Raw genomic sequence first — 24,849 nt, 5'->3', positions numbered from 1 at the left:
TGAGATGGTTGGATGACTTCACTGACTCAATGGACATGGGTTTGGGTGGACTCCAGTAGTTGGTGATGGACAGGGAGGCCTGGTGTGCTGTGGTTCATGGGGTCGCAAAGAGTTGGACATGACTGAGTGACTGAACTGAACTGAACTAAAGGTCATCTTGGCTTCTATCAAATTCTGGTGATCATGGATAAAGCTATTTTAAATATTCATGTGCAGATTTTTGTGTGGACCTAAATAATATATTTTTAAATAAATGGATGAGAAAGGAGGGCTTTCTAGGAATGATAGAAGCCATAAAGAAAACAATTGTTAAAGTTTCCAGAGGAGCAAAAAACCTAACATAGTGAGCTTAAGAGATAAACAGCAGGGGGTAGTATTTGCAAGACATTTGACGCCACTTGACAGTTCTATTTTACTGAGCGTGTTGTGAATTTAAATGTGAGACACAAACCTCAAACTTCTCTATTTTGTTTTATTGCCTACATGCCTATGGCAGAGGAAAGGACTGTCAGTGATCTCCTGTGGATCTGTTCAAGAAACCGTATGAGTATTAAGACCTGTTAGGAATGACTAGATTTCAATTTACATCTCACAGTAGGGAAAAACTTTATTAAATAAGACAACCATTATTCCACAGACTTAGAGAGATGAACAGTTATTTTCACAGGGCAGAACTACAGTTTTCAAGGACTGAATATCTCACAAACTCTTATGTAGGAATAATACTTGTTGCTTTACCCTGCACCTGTAAGGGCAGGAAGGAGCAATTCCCTTCCTTCTTTATTGTTAGTATTTCTTTCGCCAGCAATTAGAAGCCCCTGTGGTTTAAAGGGCTTCCCTGGTGGCTCAGTGGGTAAAGAATCTGCCTGCAGTGCAGGAGACCCAGGTTCGATCCCTGGGTTGGGAAGATGCCCTGGAGAAGGGAATGGCAACCCACTCCAGTATTCTGGCCTGGAGAATTCCATGGACAGAGGAGCATGGTGGGTTACAGTCCATGGGGTCACAAACAGCTGGACACAATGACTGAATGACTAATACATGGTTTGAAGAGCCATCACTAGGATTCCAAGTGCTAATGCAGAAGGAGTCCTGAATAGCCATAAAACTCTAAAGAAAGAAAAGAAAGGGGCAGAGAAGGAGTGTTAATGGTTGTTATATAGGATAGATAGTCTTTTGCTTTCTTGAGTCATAAATAAAGGCTTTTCTTGAATCAATGAGAAAAACACATACAATTTAACAGAAAATACCAGCTAAGAGTATAAAGAGACTGTCTAGAGGAAAAAGTGTACAATTGTCCCCAATAGAAGGCCATCCTATCTCACCCGTTGCTGTAGCTGAGAAAATGCCTGAAGACAGAACCAAGATGATTCTTTTTTTTTTTCAATGATTAATTTGCATTTTCTCTAATGCACAGAAAGTAGCTAATCAGGACCTGTAGTCTTTATGGTATGGGGGCACCAATAGCTTAAGACAGGTGAAAAGACCAGGTTACCTTAACCATTAAAACTCACAAGGCAGATGTAGATTTGATTCCTTTGAGCAATGTCCCAAGTATTTGCAAAATATGTGCTGAGATGACTAAACAAGTTGACTTCAGGTGTAAAAATATTCATGATAAACCAGTTAAGAGTTAAATGTGTAGCAAAAGAAATTTGTTTTAGAAGAGTTGATCTTTAACCCTCTTCTCCTCATGCCACCCCCACCCTGGGCAAGAATGAGATATCAGAGGCTTTTGTAGCTAGCAAAGAGCAAATAATGTCTTCTGTATGTTAAAAGCAAGCTTTTCTGTCCTCTATGGTAGGAGGGCATGTATCCACCACATTCAGTGCAACAGTTAGTATTATTTGAAAAGTTAAAATTACAGTATTAATATGGATGAATAGTTTGTAAGTTAAGTGTGGCTTTCACTGTAAATGTGAAATGTGGGTGTTAATCTGCATTATGGCTGAGCAAATAAAGAATCCGTCTGCAATGCAGGAGACACAGGAGATGCAGGTTTGATCCCTGGGTCAGAAAGATCCCCTGGGGGAGGAAATGGCAACCCACTCCAGTATTCTTGCTTGGAAAATTCTACGGCTGGAGGAGCCTGACTGGCTATGGTCCATGGGGTTGCAAAGGGTGGGACACGGCTGAAATGACTTAGCACACTTCTGCAAGCTAAGCAAATGAACCAAGAGTTACCTGTATCTCTATGTCCCGTTTAGTGTTGCTTTCCCAGAGTTAATCTGAACCCAAATGGGCTGGTAATGCCCCCTTCACCCTAAGAATGTCTCCAGAGAGGTGCTTCAGCCCTGGGGCCCCCAGCAGGGCCTTTGCCAGGAAGCAGAGGAAGCGGGAGGCCGCCAGGGGATACTTGTCACTTTGCCTAGATCATACTGTGGGTGGGGACAGATGTGTCCCTGGCTTCCATGGAAATACAAGTCCACCCAGATGAAGAAACCTACCAAACTTTGCTTCCCCCTGAATTTTCCCGCCAATGCAGGAGCTTCAGGAGGCATGGGTTCGATCTCAGATAGTTTTCATATGTGAGTAGTAAAAAAACCTACACAGAAGATTATCGAACTCCAACTTTCATGGTAATTTGCATGAGTACGCACCTTGCTTCCCAGGTGGTGCTCGTGGTAAAGAGCCTGCCTGACAATGCAGGAGACGTAAGAGACATGGGTTTGATCCCTGGGTGGGGAAGACCTCTGGAGGAGGGCACGGCAACCCAGTTCAGTAGTCTCGCCTGGAGAATCCCATGGACAGAGGAGCCTGATGGGCTACAGTCCACAGAGTCGCAAAGACTCGGTTATGACTGAGACAATTTAGCATGCATACAAGTCAAAACACGACTAACTTGAGGGCAGGGCATTTGACAGAGAAACAAGAGGCCCAGATCCCCAGAAGATTTCAAGCAAGACGCCTGCTTGAGTTCAGCCTTCGCTGCCGTCTGGAGTTACATATAAGAACTATCTATGCAGAAGAGGTAAATGGTGGATGAGCAGAGATGCCTGTTAGTCCACTTCAGGCCAGTGAAAGGTGGCAAATACTTGGTTTGGGGTGCAGCTATGCCCCAGATGTTCATTGGCTCCCCTGGGTCTCCAGACTAACTCAGGTAGAGAACTTGTTTTGCACAAAAGCCTTATAGAGATGTGGTGGGGAGAAGGAAATGGCATGTTATTAAAAAGAAAACAAAACCAAAGTAAAAAAACCCTCTTCCTTGGGTGTATCTGCCTCTGAGGTCATTTGAGTCATTCTCCAAGGATGGCTTGGTGAGGAAACCCATGCGTTGTTCTTTGCCTACCCTGGGGGACTGGTCCTTCTCTGTCTCTGGCAGATAGGATCGGTGGCCAGGTTTTTTTCATCATCCACTGATCTTGTGTTTTTGTGATGAGACTAGAAGCCAAAGAAAAAGGCTGCCTGGAGAGGAAGGAAGATTGCAGCAAGATTGTCTGAGAACTTGCAGAACTTTGCAGCATCTAGCAGGTGACAGGGTTTGTTCTTCTCTCTGTCTCTCTCTCTTTCCCCCTCCCTCCCTCTCAACGTGGTTCTCCCAGTAACAGTCTGGGTCAGCCTGCACACTTGATCTTTCAAAGCCTCAGTTTCATTATTTCAAAATTATTAGGGTCAGGAATTATGTAGCCTAAAGCCCCAAATTTACTGCAAGAGAAAATATTACTGGTACTATACTTTTCAGAAATGATTGTATCAATCCATTGGACTAGTGTAATAGTGGCAAGAATGCTGGAGTGGGTTGCCATTTCCTCCTCTAGGGGATCTTCCCAACCCAGGGATCCAACTCTCATCTCCTGTATTTCTTATGTTGCAGGCAGAGTCTTTACCTGCTGAGCCATAGGGGAAGTCCATACTTTTCAGAACCTAAAATATGGAGCATAATGAGCTCAGACAGTAGCCCTCTGGTGATACTAGCTTGCTTATTTCTTGTGCTTCTGCAAAAGCATTTTCACATATGCACCTAGTGGCTGCTTCATGCATGTCTGTGTTAGTTGCTCAGTCAAGTCTGACTTTTTGTGACCCCATGGACTGTAGCCCACCAGGCTCCTCTGTCCATGGGATTCTCCAGGCAAGGATACTGGAGTGGGTGGTGATTCCCTTCTCCAAGGGATCTTCCCCACCCAGGGATCGAACCTTGGTCTCCTGCACTGGAGTCAGATTCTTTACTGTCTGAGCCACCAGGACCTATCGAATTTTCTGCACATTGCTGGGAGGAGGGTCTGACCTGCTCCCTGAAGTCACAGGATGTCCTTTGAAAAACAGGCAGAAAAATTGCCTTGTGATTTTAATCTGACTTGATGTCTGTTGCTTCTCTCTCTCTTTTTTGTTTTGGATATAAATTTTTTTTTATTGGAGTATAGTTGATTTACAATATTGTGTTAGTTTCTGCTATACAGCAAAATGAATCAGTTATACATATCACATATCCACCTTTTTAGATTCTTTTCCCATATAGTTCATTACAGAGTATTGAGTTGAGTTCCCTGTGCTATACACATTAGGTCCTCATTTGTTATCTATTTATATGTATATATGTATAGTATATAATATATATATTAGTGTATATATGTCAATCCAATCTCCTAATTTGTTCCTCCCCCCCACCACCCCACCCCAGTTTTCCCACTGGTAACCATATAGATTCAGATTTTTAAAGGTGAAATCCCTTATCTTTAGAATGTTGGTGGCTAATTTTTATTTATTTACTTTTTAACTTTTTTACTTTGTATTGGGGTATAGCCAATGAACAAACAATGTTGTGACAGTTTCAAGTGAACAGTGTAGGGACCCGGTCATACAATCACGTGTATTCATTCTCCCCCAAACTCCCCTCCCATCCAGGCCGCCACACGACATTGAACAGAGTTCCATGGACTCTACTATAGATCCTTGTTGGTCATCCATTTAAAACCTAGCAGTGGGTACGTGTCCATCACAAACTCCCCAACTATCTGTTGCTTGTTTCTGTTGCATACACTGCTTAGCTGGACGGAAAATTTCTATTTTCAAGAGGGGAGAAATTTTTAGGAACAGGATTCAAGATGATCTGCTCAGGTAAAGCATGTACTTTATTTCTGAGAAAGAAATACAATTTACTGTTTTAAAAATGATTTATCTCCCTCATTAGCCAGAATGGGGTCATGAGGGCATTATTCCTGGAGGATTATCCTGCTTGGCTCCCTGTGATGGGAACAGTGTCTCACCATGCTACCTTGTCTATGATTCTGAATCAGGGTGTCACACTCTCCAACACTCTCCTATGGGGCCAGTAGGGGGAGATTCTGAATGCTTTTGGCAAAGAGTAAGATAATCTGCCCAGGTTTTGGTCCATTTCAGGCCAGTTTCTGTATTTTCCTGAAACTGAATCAGTTTCACAATTTTCGCAAGGCTGCCTCTATCTTTGCCATCCTCATGTTCCCCTTTCAGCTCTGCCCAGTGGAGATGTGGTGGCAAGTGGGGTTATCCAAGCATGGTAGAAAGAATCACCTTCTTTCCCAGTCTCTGCAAGGAACTGTTCTCTAAACTGGTCCAGCTGTCTTCCAAGTGTAGGAAGAGAAGTGTTTAGTAGCGCTTAAATGAATGAATGAAGAGATGATGGCTTTAAAGCGAGGGAGCTGGGTTGTTGGCAGGAGGAAGCGTGGTGATGGTGATGTTGGGAGGGGACTGATGGGCACAGGGGTCTTCCGGGAACAGAGCAGGGGAGAGAGTGCAGCTGGGACGTGGTGGCAGCCTTCTCATCAGAGGTGTGGCCATTTGCACTAAGCTAGAGAGAAGAAATAAATCTTCAAAAAATAGTTGAGAAAGATGGTTCTTGAGAAGGCCCCCCCGCCACGTTTTAAAAAAAAATTCTCTTTCTGCTCAGGCTAGGCTCAAAGAGAGCAGCAATTTAAGCTTCTCATTCTTGGAAGAGATGGCTGGCTACCAGTCGCTTGGTCATACATATCGTGTGAGTAGCTCTGCTTGACCTGTTCCCAAGGGACTTGGGGGCAGCCCGAGGGGACCAGTCTCTTCCAACATGCAGGGCAGGTGGCATGCTCTGGTCCTGCCTGCATTCTAAATTGGCCAGGAGACATGGCGAAGGAGTTGCCATCTCTCTTTGATATCCCTTCAACACCAGTCCTGGGTGCAGGCTGCTTCATGCCATTGCTGTATTACCTACCCCCTGAAGCCTCAGTTTCCTCATATTTAAAAGATGTGGACAGCATCTTTTGATTTCTCTATGAGTCCAGGTGTATCATCTCCAGCCTCCCCCACCTCCTCCAGTTCCCCTTTCTGCAGCTCTTTCAGCATCACCTTCTCTGCCCCTCATCACTCTAGTCACTTACCTGGCACCTGTGTGGTACCTTCAGATGCTCGGGAGCCCCTCCTCAGTGGTCCTCTCTGGAGACCACCATTCAAGATGACCCAAGGGCAGTATGTGAGAAAATAGAACACCTTGGTTTCAAGATCATCAGCACAGAAAACAAGCTGATACTTAAAATAAAACCCGGTTCTCCCATTTGCCACCCCTTTGCAATATGTTTAAAAATCCTCCTTGAAAAGATCCAGCCAAAGATAAGAATTATTTTCAGGTTTGTTCCTTTTCTGAGTTTCAACAGAGGGACTTAGCTGAATTGATGTATCAGTTTTCTCTAGAAAAACAGAACCAATAGGATATATGTATAAAGAAATTTAATTGAAGGAATTGGCTCACATGGATGGTAGGTCTGAAATTTGTAGGGCAGACTGGCAGGCTGGAAACTCAGGCAGGAGGTGACAATGAAGTCTTGAGGCAGAATTGTCTTTTGGCTTGAAAAATACAATACCATTAGAATGAATTACAAAATATTATCAGGAAACTGACAGAAGCTGAATGCTGACTTTCATTGCAGTCAATTTCACAGATGGAGAGGTTAGATAATACTCTATATGGTGTGATCCCATGGGTGGTGGAGGAAATTCACTTATTCCAAAACTTTTTTTTTTGGTTCATCTGTCCTAGATGCTGAAATTCCACAATTAGAGATTCATTCTTTAGCATTAACTCCTTGAGCTTTAGAAAATACTCTAAAAGTTTGCACACAGCAAGGTTCTGATGTAGTTTTGGAAAGGGTTGTGAAGAACTTTCCCAGTAATGAAGCTTGAGTAGTCATCCTTGGGTGGGGCCTCAGTGGACCCCCTCACTGAGCACAAGAAGTAGGAGGTGGGGAGAAAGAGAAAGATCAAGAAAAAGGCATATGGGGGACAGCGAAAGAAGGAGAGTGGGCGCAAGAGAGATGGCCCTGAGGTAGTTACTGGTCTAGGACTGTTTGAGCTGAGAACATAGAAGTGTAGATCTTTGGTAACAACAGCTGATCTGAACCTAACAAATCAGGTGTTCCTCTGTTTACTGGATGTCTGGTCCACCCTCCTGCCAACCTGGACTCATGACCATCTCCTACTTCTGCCACGACCAACTCATCTCAGTTTGCCTGGGACTCTCCCAGTTTCAACGCTAATGCTCCTTTGATCAGGGGACCCTCTCTGTCCAGGGCAAACTGGGATGATTGGTGACCCTCTACACCATCATCACCATAGAAGAACTTAGGGAAGAGCTTCTTTTGTGAACTTACCAAAGGGAGGAACTTTGCCAGGCAATCTTGGGTTTGGAACTCAGGACGGGACTGAGACCCTCAAGGCAGAGAGCCAGGATGCCAGGAAATGACCAGCTTCCATGTTTGGTTTTCTGGGTGGACAGCACGTTTTTCACTGCATCTTGTCAGTAACTAAATACCGGTGGTGGGAAACCACGTGTCGGTGCTTTCGTGTTGGGACTGTCTTATATACTCCTCACTAGGAGCCTCGATCTAGTGCCAAGAGTGGCTGAGGGTCAGAAGACTTCGGTTTTAGTCTCAGTACATCCTTTAAATTATGTTAACCTTCAGTAGTTGTTTTTTGCCCCCTTCAGTCTCCTGTCTATAAAATGTGGTCTTCTGTGCTGGATGTCACATCCAACTCCAGTCTGAACAATCCTTGTCTGTTCTCTCCCTAGAACAAAATGGAAGGGTTTCAGCAGGGTGGAAGAGAGAGCTGCACCACAGGTAAGGTCTGGAGGAGCCCTTCACGACACTGGGGGGCCATGAGCACAGCACTGGGGCAGCCAACTTCCCACCTGCAGTGAAAGGTACAAGACTAGAGTCACCTGAAGACAAAGAAAATGCATTTCCCCAGGAAACAGAACTTACTAGGCTACTTGCTGTCATACTCTCCTTACTGAGGATACGTTTTTTTCATAGAAAACTCTGCCATGTGATAAAACGGAGACCATGCAGGGATGGGAGGAGTTGAAAGTATGGGACAAATATTTAATCCAGTGGTTATAGGAAGCTCGGAGCATCAAAAAGACTTCTGGGTGGGAACTGAATAGGGAGAATGTTCTGGAAAGGTTGGAGAAGTCCAGCATCCTGGAAAGATCAATCCTAAAGACTTTGGCCATCCTGGGTGATTTATTCTACCAGCCCTGTGTGAACTCCCTTTTTCTCTATATAAGAATATTTACTCTGAGCCCAGGCCTGTGGTGAGAATAAAGGGTGTGATAGCCAAATTGATCCAGGTGTGCTAGTCCTTTGAGATCTTTTCCTTTTTTTCTTTTGTTCTCTTCCTCCTCAAGAGGCATGTATTACTCTTTTTGTCAGTTAAAACTGCTAAAACAAATAGCAGAGACTGGGTGGTAATCAAGAAATATTTATTTCTGACTGTTCTGGAGCCTGGGAGGTCCAAGATCAAGGTGTGGGGGATTTGGTGTCTGCGGAGAAGCCACCTTCTGGTTGCTGTGTCCACATCTGATGGACAGAGAGTAGTCTCTTTCTTTTCTTTGTTGTTCAGTCACTAAGTGGTGTCCGACTCTTTGCGACCCCAAGGACTGCAGCATGCCTGTCCTGGACAGCCTTCCCTGTTCTTCACCATCTCCCAGGGTTTGCTCAAACTCACATTCATTGAGTCAGTGATGCCATTCAACCATCTCATCCTGTCGCCCCCTTCTCCTCCTGCCCTCAGTGTTTCCCAGCCTTTTCCAATGAGTTGGATCTTTCCCAAAGAGTTGGCTCTTTGCATCAGGTGGCCAAAATACTGGAGCTTCAGCTTCAGCATCAGTCCTTCTAATGAATATAGTCCTTGTTTCTTTAGAAGGACACTAATTCCATCATGGAGTTCCATCCTCATGCCCTCATCTAGACCTCATCACCTCCCAAAAACCTGACCACCAGTGACCATCACGTTGAGGATCAGTGTTTCACATATGAATTTTTTTTGGGGGGGGACACATTCAGTCCACAAGGATTGCACATTAACTTTTCATGTGCTGTGACAGGTGAAGGAGGAGAGAGCTTAAATCCAGGATCATCTTCGTTGAGGATCATCCTGGTAGGGAAAACAGGCAGTGGGAGAAGTGCCACCGGGAACAGCATCCTCTGCCAGCCCGTGTTTGAGTCCAAGCTGGCGTCCCAGTCGGTGACCAGGAAGTGTCAGAGGGCAACAGGCACGTGGAATGGGAGGAGCATCCTGGTGGTGGACACGCCCCCCATCTTTGAGGCCGAGGCCAAGGCCCAGGATCAAGAGGTGTATGAGAATATCGGAGCCTGTTACCTGCTGTCGGTGCCAGGGCCCCACGTGCTGCTGCTAGTGACCCAGCTGGGGCGCTTCACTGAACAGGATGTGGTGGCCGTCACCAGGGTGAAGGAGGTCTTTGGGGCGGGAGCCGAGAGATACATGGTCGTCCTCTTCACCCACAAGGAGGACTTAGATGGCGGATCCTTGGATGAGTACGTGGCAAACACAGACAACCTCAGGCTAAGGAGCCTGGTCCAGAAGTGTGGGCGGAGGTACTGCGCCTTCAACAACCGGGCCTCCGGGGACGAGCAGAGAGAGCAGCTGGCCCAGCTGATGGCCGTGATCGAGGGGCTGCAGCGGGAGCACCAGGGCGCCTTCCTCACCAACGAGCTCTTCTTTGATGCACAGAGGCTCCAGCGAGGTGGGGGTGGCGCCCATGGAGAAGGTCAGAGGTGCTACCTGGCCAAGGTGCAGTTGCAGGTTGCAAAGCAAAAGCAAGGCCTGAAAGAGGCCAAGAGAAACTGGGCCTTCAAGACAGTCTTCCGACTCAAAGCCTGGATCGCTGTGAATTATGAGCTTTGTGTTTGTATTGTTTGGTGCAGTTTACTTTTTCTTCTTATTCTACTGATCATCCTGTACCAGCTTTAATTCTGAGTGACATCTGTGTGGCAGAGTCATTTCTCAAATATCACCCCATGGATTCATTGTTTAATTCAGAAATAAAGTATCCTGGTCTGCTGAGGACATGGTTTGCCATCTCTGCAGCTCCCCCGACCCTCCTTCCTTGTAGATTTCTGGCTTGGTTCATGCCTCCACAGCTTCCTTGGTGAAGCCACATCCTTCAGAGCAAGACAACGGCTGAGTTTCAGGGGTCCCTGGCTGGTGTATGTACTGTCACATTTTCTTTGCAGTGACCAGCTCAGTCAAGGGCCTGAGATCAAAGTCGGGCCAATGGGAAGTGAGTAAAAGTCTGCAGAGGTGGGGCCAGAAAGTATCTCCTTGCCCAGCAGAGACCCCCATAGAGAGACAGCCTCTTCTTCCTCGGGACACTATGGCATCTGAGTGCAAGGCATGGAAAGACAGCAGCCATGTGAGGTTGAAGGCAAAATGTTAGGGTTCACAAGGGGCTCATAGCATGTAGTTAAAATATGGCCCATTGTGGTGCCCTGACAAACAAAAGATGAAGTCACAGTGGCCACATTGGCCTGGTGGGCATCCTGTTTTTCCTGAAGGCAATATCCTGTTTCTCCCTGCTGGTGCTAGTTTCTTAAGACTATGTGACCCTGCAACTTTGAGACCCCTTCAACTATGTGACCACAAGACCCCACCTGCAGGCTAAAGATAAATTAAGGCCCCTTCCCTTCAGGGCACAATTACCCATCAATAAGGTATAAGAAGGGTTGGCTGTAAAGGGAGGGCACTGGTTTTTCTCTAAAGCCAGTTTCTTTCTTTCTTTCTTCCTATAATGAATCTTTTTCTGCCTGAATGCCTGGCTTACTCTCTTTTTCTCCATGGCCACCTTACCCAACACTTCAAAGCTGAGCAGAGTAATGGAATCAACCCTAGACCCTAAATCAACCAGCCCTGAAGCCCACCCCATCTCCGATTTCTGATTCTGTCAGCCAATAAATTCCCTTATTACTTAAGCCATTGTAGTTGGGGGTCTTTTTTACCTGCACTTGAAAACATTTGAACTAATAAAGAGTTCTTCGTATCTCTTTAAAAGAAATCCTGAAATTTATCAGAACACCCGTGTTTTCATGCTTCCTGCGAAAAAAGTGAATAGAGAATAAATAAATGAATTTCTCTTTTATCAGGTGACAGGGAGGACCTCTGCCTATATCTAAAGCTCCTACTTCAAGAAATGGAAATTCACTGCATCCCAAGAATGTGAAAAAACCATGGGATGAATTATCCTGAAAATGACAAAAGGGGGGCAGAGGAAATGGGATGCCCCCAGGTGGTTTTTTCTGTGCTTCCTTCACCTTTTGAGGGAGATTCAGTGCTCATATTTGAACACTTTCCAAGAGGTTACGTTGGGGAACATCCATGTGTGAGTCAAGGTGGAGCACGGCCCTGTCTCCTCTTCTACTGCAAAATATTCCTGGGTTCACCCTCCAGCTTTACTCCCCTAGAAAGTCACCAAAGGAGGAATGCCATCTGGATCACTGAGAAACGCTGCTCTTGGGGCGAGAGATGCTTTCTCATTGCCGGGAGGCCTGGGAACCGATCATCTGCATCCCTGGAGGTAGGCCACCCTCCTGCAGCCCTACTCCCAAATACTTTCTTTTTTTTTTTTTTTTTTTTAATTTTTTTATTAGTTGGAGGCTAATTACTTCACAACATTTCAGTGGGTTTTGTCATACATTGATATGAATCAGCCATAGATTTACACTTATTCCCCATCCCGATCCCCCCTCCCACCTCCCTCTTCACCCGACTCCTCTGGGTCTTCCCAGTGCACCAGGCCCGAGCACTTGTCTCATGCATCCCACCTGGGCTGGTGATCTGTTTCACCATAGATAGTATACATGCTGTTCTTTTGAAACATCCCACCCTCACATTCTCCCACAGAGTTCAAAAGTCTGTTCTGTATTTCTGTGTCTCTTTTTCTGTTTTGCATATAGGGTTATCATTACCATCTTTCTAAATTCCATATATATGTGTTAGTATGCTGTAATGTTCTTTATCTTTCTGGCTTACTTCACTCTGTATAATGGGCTCCAGTTTCATCCATCTCATTAGGACTGATTCAAATGAATTCTTTTTGACAGCTGAGTAATATTCCATGGTGTATATGTACCACAGCTTCCTTATCCATTCATCTGCTGATGGGCATCTAGGTTGCTTCCATGTCCTGGCTATTATAAACAGTGCTGCAATGAACATTGGGGTGCACGTGTCTCTTTCAGATCTGGTTTCCTCAGTGTGTATGCCCAAAAGTGGGATTGCTGGGTCATATGGCAGTTCTATTTCCAGTTTTTTAAGGAATCTCCACACTGTTTTCCATAGTGGCTGTACTAGTTTGCATTCCCACCAACAGTGTAAGAGGGTTCCCTTTTCTCCACACCCTCTCCAGCATTTATTGCTTGTAGTCTTTTGGATAGCAGCCATCCTGACTGGCGTGTAATGGTACCTCATTGTGGTTTTGATTTGCATTTCTCTAATAATGAGTGATGTTGAGCACCTTTTCATGTGTTTGTTAGCCATCTGTATGTCTTCTTTGGAGAAATGTCTGTTTAGTTCTTTGGCCCATTTTTCCAAATACTTTCTTAAGTGAGTTTCCCTGGTCCAGTGCCTTAGACCACCCACCCCAGAGGGCTTCTAGGTCGACTCCACCAGATCTGAAGTCTCCGCCTTCCTCTGCTCAGCCCAGTCTCCTCTCAGGGCCCGGGCAGTGGGGGGGGCCAGGGCCCCTGGGAGGCCGACAGAAAGCTGGCTCCCTTCTGACCTTGATGTCAGTGCCACTCTGTGTCAATTCACCCCCTCGGTGTCCCCATTCCTGTCGTGTCCTCTCCATCCCCACACTTCCCGTTCCGGCTCAGGCCCCGATGGATGGCTGAGATGGAATTCTTTTCTTCTGGGTGTGAAGCCATGTTCCTAGGCTCACACTTATTTAGCCCAACTGCCACACTGCTGCAGCGTGATCTTCCTGAAATTCCTAACCTGCTTAAAAACCTCAGGGAGAAAGCCTTTGAACCTGCCTAGGGCCCCGCCCAGCCTGGTCCCTCCCTGCCTCCTCCAGTGATTCTCAATCTCCTGCCTGACCCAGCATTACTGGTTGGGACACAGACTTAGATTACTGTGATATCGAATGGCTTGCCTACTCCCTCTGCCTGAAGTCAGTCCTTTAGGGAGGGGGTACGAAGGGACGGGCAGCTATCCCATAGAAGGAGAAGTTGGGAAGGGGTCACCCAGACCCTTCCTCATCTGATTTCCTCTTTCCACTGACCTGGTGACCACCACTCAGACTTCATCCCAGTGTCTGCCCACTACTCTTTTTCTACCACTGAAATGTGCAATGTCACCCTTTCCCCAAATTTCTACATGTATCACCACGATTGTGCTGATCTTAGGGTTCAAGATGTTCCACTACATCCCAGCTCAACCCATGATAGAAAATCTCTTCTAAGACGGGAGTGGGCAAACCACAGCCTGCAGAGCAAATCCAGGTTGAGGCCAGTTCTGTATAACCTGTGAGCTGAGGAAGGCTTTTACATTTTTTTAAAGCGTGAATAAATCAAAAGAAGCAGAATGTTTCATCGCCACATATGAAAAGTTCATGCAATTCAAATTTCTAAACTTGTAGGGAATGCAGCCTTGCAGGTCACTTCCTTTTGTCCAGGGTGGCTTTTGTGCTCAAGAGGACGGTTGGGTGTTGAAGGAGACCAGATGGCCGGCTAAGTCTGAATTCCTACACTCACCATCTGGCTCTTGTCCAGCTCTGCTCTAAGGATTTCTGGTTCTTTAATTTCCCAGGGGCTGGCTATGCGGAGATCTTCCTCCCCACCCATCTCCAGGGCCTTCTTCCTTTCTCCCCCAGCCTCTTCACACCCCAGAGACATCCCAGAACACCCTAGTCTTTCTCTCTTGTGGAGTGTATAATTATTTTTTTTTTTACAACCTACAAGGAAATCAGAGTATGTTTCATATAAAATAAGCAATTTCAACTGTAAAAAGTAGGTCCCTGGTGAGACGCTCACTCACACAGCATGTCAATTCACTTACTTTCCTTTACGCAAACTCCTCGATATTTCTTGATGTTGTGGATTTAGTTTATTATTTGCCTTCACCATTTTTAACACAACAGAATGAGATTTTTTTTCCCCTTTGCATTTTATTTACCTAAAAAAGCAACTGAAGAAAAGGGATGGTATGTCTGATGCAAGGAAGTGAAATTATTTAAAAAGCAAATAAAGTTCCTGACCAATATAGATACATATCAGTTCAGTTCAGTCACTCAGTCGTGTCTGACTCTTTGTGATCCCATGAACCACAGCACGCCAGGCCTCCCTGTCCATCACCAACTCCCGGAGTTTACTCAAACTCATGTCCATTGAGTCGGTGATGTACTGACTCTGAAAAAAATGGAAGCTGACGGCAGATATCATCTGAAAATGCTCAACCTTGATGGGTACTAGACAAAATAATTACAATGGCAAGAAAAATAAAAAGGCATAGGACAAGAAGAACAAATATTTTGGCATGAGAAGCGATCCAGGCTTTGAGTCGGAGGAGCGCCTTGAAGGCACAGTTTCTCTCAGCCTCTTTCAGGCCTTCCTTTTGCTTTGCAACCTGCAGCCGTACCTTGTCCAGGTAGTGCCTGTAACCTTCTCCACTGGCGCCACCCCCCATCTGCTGGAGCATCTGTGCATCAAAGAAGAGCTCGTTGGTGAGGAAGGCACCCTGGTGCTCCCGCTCCAGCCCCTCGATCACGGCCATCAGCTGGGCCAGCTGCTCTCTCTGCTCGTCCCCGGAGGCCCGGTTGTTGAAGGCGCAGTACCTCCGCCCACACTCCCGGACCAGGCTCCTCAGCCTGAGGTTGTCTGTGTTTGCCACGTACTCATCCAAGGATGCACCCGCCAAGTCCTCCTTGTGGGTGAAGAGGACGACCATGTATCTCTCGGCTCCCGCCCCAAAGACCTCCTTCACCCTGGTCACAGCCACCGCGTCCTGCTTGGTGAAGCGCCCCAGCTGGGTCACCAGCAGCAGCACGTGGGGCCCTGGCATTGACAGCAGATAGCAGGATCCAATGTTCTGGTACACCTCTTGACCCTGGGCCTCAGCCTCAAAGATGGGGGGCGTGTCCACCACCAGGATGCTCCTCCCATTCCACATGCCTGTTGCCCTCTGACACTTCCTGGTCACCGACTGGGCCCCCAGCTTGGACTCAAACACGGGCTGGCAGAGGATGCTGTTCCCGGTGGCACTTCTCCCACTGCCTGTTTTCCCTACCAGGATGATCCTCAAGGAGGAGGAGGGTTCAAAGCCCTGATGTTCTATCCCGCCTGTAAAAAAAAAAAGAATTTTCTTGTTTTACCATGGTAGTGATTTTTTTTTCTTTAATTTTAAATTTTTATTTACTCTTGGAGCAGATAACGAGTTGGCTTAAAACTCAACATTCAAAAAACTAAGATCATGGCACCAGTCCCACCACTTTATGGCAAACCGATGGGGAAACAATGGAAACAATGAGAGACTTTATTTTCTTGGGCTCCAAAATCACTGCAGATGCTGACTTCAGCCAGGAAATTAAAAGATGTTTGCTCCTTGGAAGAAAAGCTATGACAAACCTAGAGAGTGTATTAAAAAGCAGAGACATGACTATGCCAACAAAGGTCTGTTTAGTCAAAACTATGGTTTTTCCAGTGGTGCTGTGTAGATGTGAGAGTTGGACCATAAAGAAGGTTGAGCACCGAAGAATTGATGCTTTCAAACTGTGGTGTTGGAGAAGACTGTTGAGAGTCCCTTGGACTGCAAGGAGATCCAACCAGTCCATCCTAGAGGAGATCAGTCCTGGGTGTTCAGTGGAAGGACTGATGCTGAAGCTGAAACTCCAGTACTTTGGCCACCCGATGCGAAGAAGAGCTGACTCAGTAGAAAAGACCCTGATGTTGGGAAAGACTGAAGGCAGGAGGAGAAGAGGACAACAAAGGATGAGATGGTTGGGTGGCATCACGGACTCAGTGGATGTGAGTTTGAGTAAACTCCAGGAGATGGTGAAGGACAGGGAAGCTTGGTGTGCTGCAGTCCATGGGGTTTCAGAGGAGGTCATGACTGAGCGACTGAACAACAAGATGACGAGCATTGTTGTTTCAGTTTCAGCAAAGTGATTCAGTCATACCTATATGTGTATCTATTCTTTTTCAAATTCTGTTCCTATTTAGATTATTTAGAATATTGAGCAGAGTTCTCTGTACCATACAATAGGTCTTTGTTGGTAAAGTTAGTGATTCTTAAGATTTTTCTGTCCCTGACCTTTCATGGTATCTCATGAAAGCTATGGACCTCTCTCTGCCAAACAGTGATATGAAAATTATACAAATGTTTGCATACAACTTTAGGTGGCTCTTGACTGGTAGGAAGCCTACATTGGGAGCCCAAGCTTGGACCCATAGCCAAGAGCTATGGAGGATGCTCCACTGCTACACTATGGAGGATGCTCCAAGGACTTCTTCAGGACCAATGAAAACACAGGTTTTTGGAAAGAAAAGTGGTCCTTTTCTTTTCCCCTGATGGTACTTAGGCCAGTTTCATGCTAATCTCAGGTGAAATTACAAGGAGGTGAGAATAAATCATAAATGAGAAAATATTATCAACTGCTTTTCACCCACCAGTTCCCAGGCACACAGACTGCTCATAACAATCATCTGAACCCTGGGGGTAAAGGAAGTCTCAGATGTTAGAGTCCCAGTGACCTCCCACGGAGGACCAGCTGAATGTCCCTGGGTTTCTGCTGTTAGGGTAGGGATTTGAATATTGGAAAGTGAGCCTACAGAAGGCTTGTGGTTGATGTCAGGGACAGATCTGACAAATGACCCTGGATGGGTGGCTGAAGAAGAGATAAGAACATTAGCAATATATATTTTCAAAAGATCATTGATGTGGCTGATAGAATTACAGGAAATTATAACATAAGTGGTGTTGGTGAGGGTCTCTCTGTACCAAGAGCTAAGTCTTCTAGGGATGAAGAGAGTGAGAATGCAAGCATTTCTGGAGTTCTTATAAACCCAAATGAATTAAGTTCATTCTCGGCTCCCAAAATCTGTTATTTTACTCCTTTTACTCTGTGCTGGTTCTGCCTTTCCTTAAGTATTCTGGATTTTTTTTTTTTCAAACATGATTACTAAATCTCTGTGGGGGAACTTTGGGCTTCCCAGGTGGCACTAGTGGTAAAGAAGCAGCCTGCCAATACAGAAGATGCAAGAGACCCGGGTTTGATTCCTGGGTCAGGAAGATCCCCTGGGGGAACTCACTCCAGTATTCTTGCCTGGAAAATCCCATGGACAGAGGGGCTTGGTGAACTACAGTCCCAGAGGGTGGCCAAGAGTTGGACACAATTGAAGTGACTTAGCATGCACACATGGGGAAACTGCCCTCTTTTCAGCTGAGCACAGGTAGGGAAAAAGAATTTCACAATTTGGTTCCAAATTCCCTGATTTCTGACTTGAAGTTTTGTTGCCACATTTCCCATACATCACCGCGCAGGGCAGAGCTTCACACTTGGGTGTGTGGGCTGTGCTGATGGTAGGGAAGATAAACAACAAGATGAAAGTGAAAGTCACTCAGTTGTGTCCGACTCTTTGCGACCCCATGGAGTATACTGGGGTTCCCCTTGTGGCTCAGCTGGTAAAGAATCTGCCTGCATTGCAGGAGACCTGGGTTTGATCCCTGGGTTGGGAAGATCCCCTGGAGAAGGGAAAGGACTCTACAGTCCATGGAATTCCCCAGGCCAGAATAATGGAGTGGCTAGCTATGCCATTCTCCAGTGGATCTTCCCAACCCAGGGATTGAACCAACCTCTTCCTCATTGCAGGCAGATTCTTTACCAGCTGAGCCACCAGGGAAGCTCAAAGAACACGATAGCTACCTTTTTCTTCTGCAGTTTAAAATAATTGGGTTTCTCTTCTGTCTCAATATTTGAAGACAGTGATTTTCCCCTGGTGCCTAGAGAGCTTGAGAATTTGGAGAGTTTCTTACCTTCAGCCATGGTTCCGTATCTGCTCCTCTGAAGCCCTTCCATTCGCTTCTGGAATAAAAAGAAGAAAGGAATAAAGGCAAGTGTCCTTATAGGAGTTGGTAAGGCCTGAGAACACCTCCAATTCAGACAGCCAAAAACAATTATCCTTTCATGAGGCATTTCCATTGCTAACTTTCTAACTTCTATTTTGCTTTCAAATATTCATATATAACTTTAAGCAAGCCAGGTGATGCTAGATTATGTTAACACAGTGAACTCATGCTTGTTTCTCATTCTACAGGAAAGCAAGAAATGTTTGAGTACACATCAGCTGATTATCTCCTTTCAAGCAGAAAAGGCATGAAATAAAGAAAGCCTTCTTCTAGGAATGAGAAGCCGGACTTTTTATTATTTTATTATTATTATTATTAGAATCAAGGTAGGCAAACTTGCTAGACTAGAGAATAAAAGTTGCCTTACTGTAAATGAATAGTGGTTTGTTTGAAGTACCGGGCATTTCCAGTCCCAGAAACTATACGTATCAGATGGACATCCCAGTGGCAAAGGGGAAAGTACAATGTAGTTCCCAGTGGGAGTGTGGAATTGGGGTCCAGGGCTCCTTTGAGGATGGATACGAGAGGGAGAAGGGGAAGAAGGCTGACATGGTCACCATCCTCCTCCTGCTGAGCAGCTGGAGGAAGAGAAACTGGTGCCCTGACTGAGGGACAGCAGCAACATTTGGGACAAATTCAGCATAAAGTCATTGCCTGCTCAGTTTTAAATCAAATGTCTTTAAATCAATAGCCACTTAAAAAAAAATCCTAGTTGATGTCACCAGAAATTGGCAAAACTATAGAGATAAAGGTTTCATTCAGTTGAGGCATGCTATTGTGTCATTCTTCTTGGTGCTAGAAAAGATAAGTGTGCATTAGAAAAGGCAAGCATGCAATATGCAACTATAATTAAGATGAACTCTGAGCCTGTATTTTATTTAGTCAATCTTAAAGATTATGCTGTCATGAAACAAACATTTTAAGGAGAGAAATACACAGAAAAATGAAATGAATGCCCACCATTTGCAGTGAACAAATCTCAGTATTTTGGCATTGTTATTGCTGCTATTCTGTTGGACTGAAAACATTAAAAGAGCATTACACATATAGCTCCATTTCTTTATTTTTTGACTCCTCCACTTCCCAGTCTCATTCTCACTCTTCCTTTCCGAGGTAATCAGTATTCTGAGATATTTATGTTTCTTTCTCAATTGTGTATTTACACTTGTACATACACATCAGTCTATAGTTAAGATATAGTACTTTTTGGTATTTTAATCTTTTATGCAAGTGACATTATTTATGTAACATTTATCCACTTCTTTCTTAACAAACATTTGGTGTTCCAAATACATCCTTGCTACTACCAAGAGTGCTGCAGAAGAGTCCTGCACACATCTTGTGCACGTGAGAATCCCTGGGATGGACAGCTTCCACCTGACTAGATGTTGCCAAGTTTGACTCCAGAAGACTTTTGCTCTCAGGCTGGCAGTAGTCACATGTGAGCATCCCTCAAATCTTCACTTATACTTGGTAATACTAGATTTTTAATTTTTTGGTTACCCTTTTGGGCATACATTAGAATGTCTTATGTTTTAATTGGCTTAAACTTGCATTTTATTGATTGACATTGAATTCAGAATGGGTTTCATAACTGATTTGCTTATTTAGGTTTATTCTGGTATTATTACCTTTTTTACATTTTTCTATTCATTCAGTCGAGATGCTTAGAAATGGCCCCCATTAGGGAAACCATCCCTTGTCACACTGTTAGAATATATTAGGATAACTTCCTACCTTTCCTTTTCCTCCAACACCCCTTTCCCTTCCTTCACCCCCAGAAGAGCATTTTCTTCACCACCTTTCCCCACATTCTGTCCTTGCCTCTGGTAAATTATACTCAAGATTTTGCTAAAACTGAACAAATTCTCTGACATCGTATCTACCTCAGATGAGATTTACTATATATTGGAATCAGTATATCAATGTGGTAAAAATGACGAAGATAGTGGTGACAATGTTGATGAACTTTACCATCATAAAGTTCTCTGTGCATTTATTTTAAATTTTAAAGTTTCTTTTATGCCCATTATTTTAATTGTTCTTCAAAATTCCCTATGATGTGACCAAGATAGGTATTAAATTTTCCATTAAAGTATTGGGAAACTGAACCTTAACTGATCTGCCCATGATCACACAACTGCCATGAGGCTAAGAGCAAAAAATGACACATTTTGCCTGCATATTCTCTTAGATTTATCAGGGCAGAAAAGCGGTTATAAAGTCAACCAGCCTCTTGGAACATCACATACCATGTTGCCATCCCTGGTCAAGACAAAACTGAACCCAACAGGATGGAAGCTTACCCTAAAACCAACAAAGAGAAGTGTATTGCAAAATTTTGGGTGCATTTTTAAAAAAAAATTCAAACATAAAATTGCAGGGGGGAGAAGTTGCTCAGAATGGAAGGATTTCAGTTTTAAACGATCTGGTGTTTTTCTGTGGCTTGATGATCTGTGTGACCCAAATGGAGCTCTGTGGCTGCCACAAAACGCCATCAAATTTCTGGTTGGTGAGCAGAGGTGCAGCACCGTCCTCCTGAACCATCTTCTGAGTGAATCAGGTCGCCTGGGAGACACATCCCACTGAAGAATGGTGTTTTTTTTTTTTTTTTGGGTGGATATTAATACATACCAAAGTGTCCAGAGACTAGTCAGAAAGGATACTGATGGAGATGCCAAAATGACAGGATATTAGAAGGACTGAATCAAGCCTAGGAAGACATCCAGAAGCATTGTAAACCTGAAGCAATGTGACATGTGTCCATCGCAGAACAGAGAAAAGTGGGGGAATGAAGAATGGAGGCAGATTTTTTTCCCCACAAAGAAAATCTTAATCCTCCCCAAACGGGATCAGGAATCATGATAGAGACAATGTGCAAGCAGAGATTATAAGGGTATTTGACAGGAACAGCAGGAGGATCTAACTTAGGGAGGAGGCTGAAGCAAATGAACATTATATACCTTCTGATCTTTAAATTGGGCGAATCTGACATTATCTTGACAATACATTATTTTATCAAACCATGAGAAAGCGGGCTCTTTCATGTATGCTGTTTTAGGAAAGGTAAAAACATTTTTCATTTTCCTTATTCATGAGTCTCTCCTTCCTGGTGTGCCCTGGTCCCACTGTTTGCCAGCATCGCTGGTTTCACAGTTTAGCATCATAATTTCATAACACGGCGCTCACAGGGGGTTGACAGCAGACAAAGGGATGTTTCTTTTACACGCTGGGGTCTCTCTGCCATAGAATCAAGTTCTACATCGTGTCGCAAGAAACGTGTGGTGTCTCTGGGAGAGAATGGGGTGGATTTCAGAAGATCAAGGTCTTGAAACAATGTCCACTGAGAGGTTTTGTTGGGAACATGTGACTCAGTGAGGGCACTCGTCCTGAGGAGCCCTAGGAATGGATTCCTGCGCCCTGACATCTCTGGGAGGTGGTGCTTGTCAGGGGTGGGCTGGGGGTGGTATTGGAGAAGTGAAGAAGCTAAAACTTAAGATGTTCGCTCTACCTACTTAGGGCAGCTTGTGAATTTCAGTTTTTCTCATCTGTCAAATGGAAGAGACTATTAGTGAAGCTCTATGAAACCCCGTGAAGCTTATGAAAATCAAAGGAGCTAAGAAGTAGGACACGACACGGAAAAGATCGCAGCCCTGTGGAAAGCGATGGGCTGTGAACGCGGAGTGAGCGGTTCCCAAACCCGCTTCAGTCGCGCTGGGAACCCGCTGTTGTCCATAACGCTCTCCATCGGCGCCGGGTTTCACAGACGGGGGAGCCCAGAGGCATGGAACCGGTGTGAGGTCGCACCAGAAGTCAGTAGCCCTGACTCAACTGCTGGCTCCAGACGCCCTCCCCAGCCCCCGCTCCCCTCCTGCTTTGCTCCTCGCCGCCCCCCCCCACCCCCGCCTCCCCAGAACCCCGGGACCCCCCGCCAGGGTCCCCTTACCAGGCGCGGCGCTGCGGGCTGGGTGCGGGCGGGTCGGCGGGAGCGCGCGGCCGAAGGTTGCAGGGCACGACTGCAGGATAAGAAGGAAAGTGGGGCTGACGGAGGGCGCCCCCTGTCCCCTCCGGGCGGGGAGAAACTGCTGCCGCCGAAACTGAGAGCACTGGGTTCAGAGTGTGCGCCACTCCCCGCCCCCCAGCCTCCCCCCCCCAGCCCCCAATGCACTCAGGGATGCTTCCTGTTGGAGACCGCGAGCGCCTCGCCCCTCTCATTTCCTCTTTAAGACATGAGAGAAGAAAAGAAGTGATGTTTGGGTTGTGAGAGAGCAAAATATGGACTCCCCTAACTCTCCGTCCCTCACCCCCTCGTTGCTAAAGCCCACTGGCTGCCTTCATGGGAGTGTTGGGTTTTGGCGGAGAACTTCTTTACCCTCTGTGCAAAGCTGGAGCAAGGTGCAGAACAGGATGGAATGGAACCTTCTTCCTTTCCAGAAACTTCTCAGAACTGGGAGTCAGAGAGCCACTGTCCTTGTCTTTTGCTTTTGGGGTTGGACTGTCTGTTCTTAGGGAGTGTGTGTGTGTGTGTGTGTGTGTGTGATTTTTGAGGAGCGGTAGGCAGTTCTTTTTGACTGTGTGGATCACAACAAACTCTGGAAAATTCTTCAAGAGATGAGAATACCAGACCATCGTATTTGTCTCCTGAAAACTGATGTTTTTGAATTGTGGTGCTGGTATGTGGGTCAAGAAGCAACAGTTAAAACTGGCCATGAAACAACTGACTGGTTCAAAATTGGGAAAGGAGTACATCAAGGCTGTATATTGTCACCCCGCTTATTTTACTTATACACAGAATGTGCTGTGCTTCTCTTCCAGGCGATCTTCCCAATCCAGGGACTGAGCCCAGCTCTCCCTCATTGCAGGTGGATTCTTTACCGTCTGAGCCACCAGGGAAGCCCAAGGATACTGGCATGGGTAACCTATCTCTTCTCTAGGGGAACTTCCTCAGCCAGGAATTGAACTGGTGTCTCCTGCGTTGCCATGGTAAAGAGTCTGCCTGCAATGTGGGAGACCCGCTTTCGATCCCTGGGTTGGGAAAATCCCCTGGAGAAGGGAATGGCAACCCACTCCAGTATTCTTGCCTGGAAAATCCCATGGATAGAGGAGCTTGGCGGACTACAGTTCACAGCACCGCAAAAAGTTTGACATGACTGAGCAACTTCACTTTCACTTTCTCTTGCATTGCTGGGTTGGATGAATCACAAGCTGGAATCAAGATTGCCAAGAGGAATATCAACAGCCTTAGATATGCAGATGATACCACTCTAATGGCACAAAGCCAAGAGGAGCTAAAGAGCCTCTTGATGAGGGTGAAAGAGGAGAGTGAAAAAGTTGGCTTCAAACTCAGCATTTAAAAAATTAAGATCATGGCATCCAGTCCCATCACTTCATGGCATATAGAAGGGGAAAAAGTAGAAGCAGTGACAGATATTATTTTCTTGGGCTCCAAAATCACTGCAGCCACAAAATTAAAGGATGCTTGCTTCTTGGAAGGAGAGCTATGACAAACCCAGACAGCGTATTAAAAAACAGAGACATCATTTTGTCATTAGAGGTTCATATAGTCAAAGCCATGGTTTTTCCAGTAGTCATATATGGATGTGAGAGTTGGACCATAAAGAAGGCTGAGCACTGAAGAACTGATGTTTATAAATTGTGGTGCTGCGGAAGACTCTTGAGAGTCCATTGGACACCAAGGAGATCAAACCAGATAACCCTAAAGGAAATCAGTCCTGAATATTCATTGGAAGGACTGATGCTAAAGCTGAAGCTCCTATACATTGGCCATTTGATGTTAAGAGCTGAGTCATTGGAAAAGACCCTGATGCTGGGAAAGATTGAAGGCAGGAGGAGAAGGGGATGACAGAGGATGAGATGGTTGGATGGGCATCACCGACTCAATGGACATGAGTCTGAGCAAGCTTGGGGAGTTGGTGATGGACAGGGAGGCCTGGCATGCTGCAGTCCATAGGGTCACAAAGAATTGGACATGACTGAGTGACTGAACTGAATTGAACTGAAACTTAATGGGGGTAAAGACTGAAACGAAATACAAAATAAGAATCGGGCCAAGAATAAGGTTGAATATAAGATATTCCTTCATAGCTCAGTTGGTAAAGAATCCACCTGTAATGCAGGAGACCCCTGGTTTGATTCCTGGGTTGGGAAGATCCGCTGGAGAAGGGATAGGCTACCCACTCGAGTGGGTACCACATGGACTATACTGGGGTTTCTCTTGTGGCTCAGCTGGTAAAGAATCCACCTGCAATGCAGCAAACCTGGGTTTGATCTGTTAGGTAGTTGGAATAGGAAAAAGGAGTCCAGAATGGTGGTGGCTAAAATACTGGGAAGGGAAAACCTGAGAAAAAAAACAAAGGAAGGTCTGAGGGCTGGAGTGAGGACCTCAGGTAGAACAAACAGCACTCCTGGCTAGCCCAATTTACATGGGTCAGGCCCAGGGGAGGAAAAAAACATAAAAAGAGGAGCCAAAGG

At 45.5% G+C, this 24,849-nt stretch overlaps 2 protein-coding genes across 6 annotated transcripts; one reads left to right on the top strand and one right to left on the bottom strand.

The window, feature by feature from the left end:
- Positions 1-3,219: 3,219 nt before the first annotated feature.
- LOC122674450 (GTPase IMAP family member 5-like) lies at positions 3,220-10,320 on the top strand. 5 transcript variants are annotated; one of them, XM_043872779.1, is made up of 4 exons: positions 3,220-3,468; positions 5,861-5,944; positions 8,009-8,057; positions 9,326-10,320. In XM_043872779.1, the coding sequence occupies exons 2-4, from the start codon at positions 5,909-5,911 to the stop codon at positions 10,210-10,212; spliced, it is 972 nt and encodes a 323-aa protein (XP_043728714.1). In that variant the 5' UTR covers positions 3,220-3,468; positions 5,861-5,908; the 3' UTR covers positions 10,213-10,320. The 5 variants fall into 5 exon arrangements, with proteins under 5 accessions (XP_043728714.1, XP_043728718.1, XP_043728717.1 ...); XM_043872783.1 differs by lacking the exon at positions 5,861-5,944 and adding an exon at positions 4,840-4,919; XM_043872780.1 differs by lacking the exon at positions 3,220-3,468 and adding an exon at positions 4,883-4,919.
- Positions 10,321-14,834: 4,514 nt separating this feature from the next.
- On the bottom strand, positions 14,835-22,498 carry LOC122673937 (GTPase IMAP family member 5-like). Its single transcript, XM_043871819.1, has 4 exons — positions 22,304-22,498; positions 18,265-18,313; positions 15,068-15,572; positions 14,835-14,931 (listed from the first exon to the last, which is right to left on the bottom strand). The coding sequence occupies exons 2-4, from the start codon at positions 18,305-18,307 to the stop codon at positions 14,835-14,837; spliced, it is 645 nt and encodes a 214-aa protein (XP_043727754.1). The 5' UTR covers positions 18,308-18,313; positions 22,304-22,498.
- Positions 22,499-24,849: the final 2,351 nt, after the last annotated feature.

Source organism: Cervus elaphus, chromosome 18, assembly GCF_910594005.1.
Source record: "Cervus elaphus chromosome 18, mCerEla1.1, whole genome shotgun sequence".
In the NCBI taxonomy this organism is placed as follows: Eukaryota; Metazoa; Chordata; class Mammalia; order Artiodactyla; family Cervidae; genus Cervus; species Cervus elaphus.
This window is presented reverse-complemented; position numbering and strand designations above follow the sequence as displayed.

Excerpts from the sequence above, each read along its gene's own strand:
- LOC122674450 (XM_043872779.1), top strand. The coding sequence starts at position 5,909 with ATGGCTGGCTACCAGTCGCTTGGTCATACATATCGT. Across the intron at positions 5,945-8,008 it reads CGCTTGGTCATACATATCGT|AACAAAATGGAAGGGTTTCA; the intron begins GTGAGTAGCTCT and ends TTCTCTCCCTAG. Across the intron at positions 8,058-9,325 it reads AAGAGAGAGCTGCACCACAG|GTGAAGGAGGAGAGAGCTTA; the intron begins GTAAGGTCTGGA and ends GTGCTGTGACAG.
- LOC122673937 (XM_043871819.1), bottom strand. The coding sequence starts at position 18,307 with ATGGAAGGGCTTCAGAGGAGCAGATACGGAACCATGGCTGAAG. Across the intron at positions 15,573-18,264 it reads ATACGGAACCATGGCTGAAG|GCGGGATAGAACATCAGGGC; the intron begins GTAAGAAACTCT and ends TTTTTTTTACAG. Across the intron at positions 14,932-15,067 it reads GTCCGGGAGTGTGGGCGGAG|ATGCTCCAGCAGATGGGGGG; the intron begins GTACTGCGCCTT and ends TTTGATGCACAG.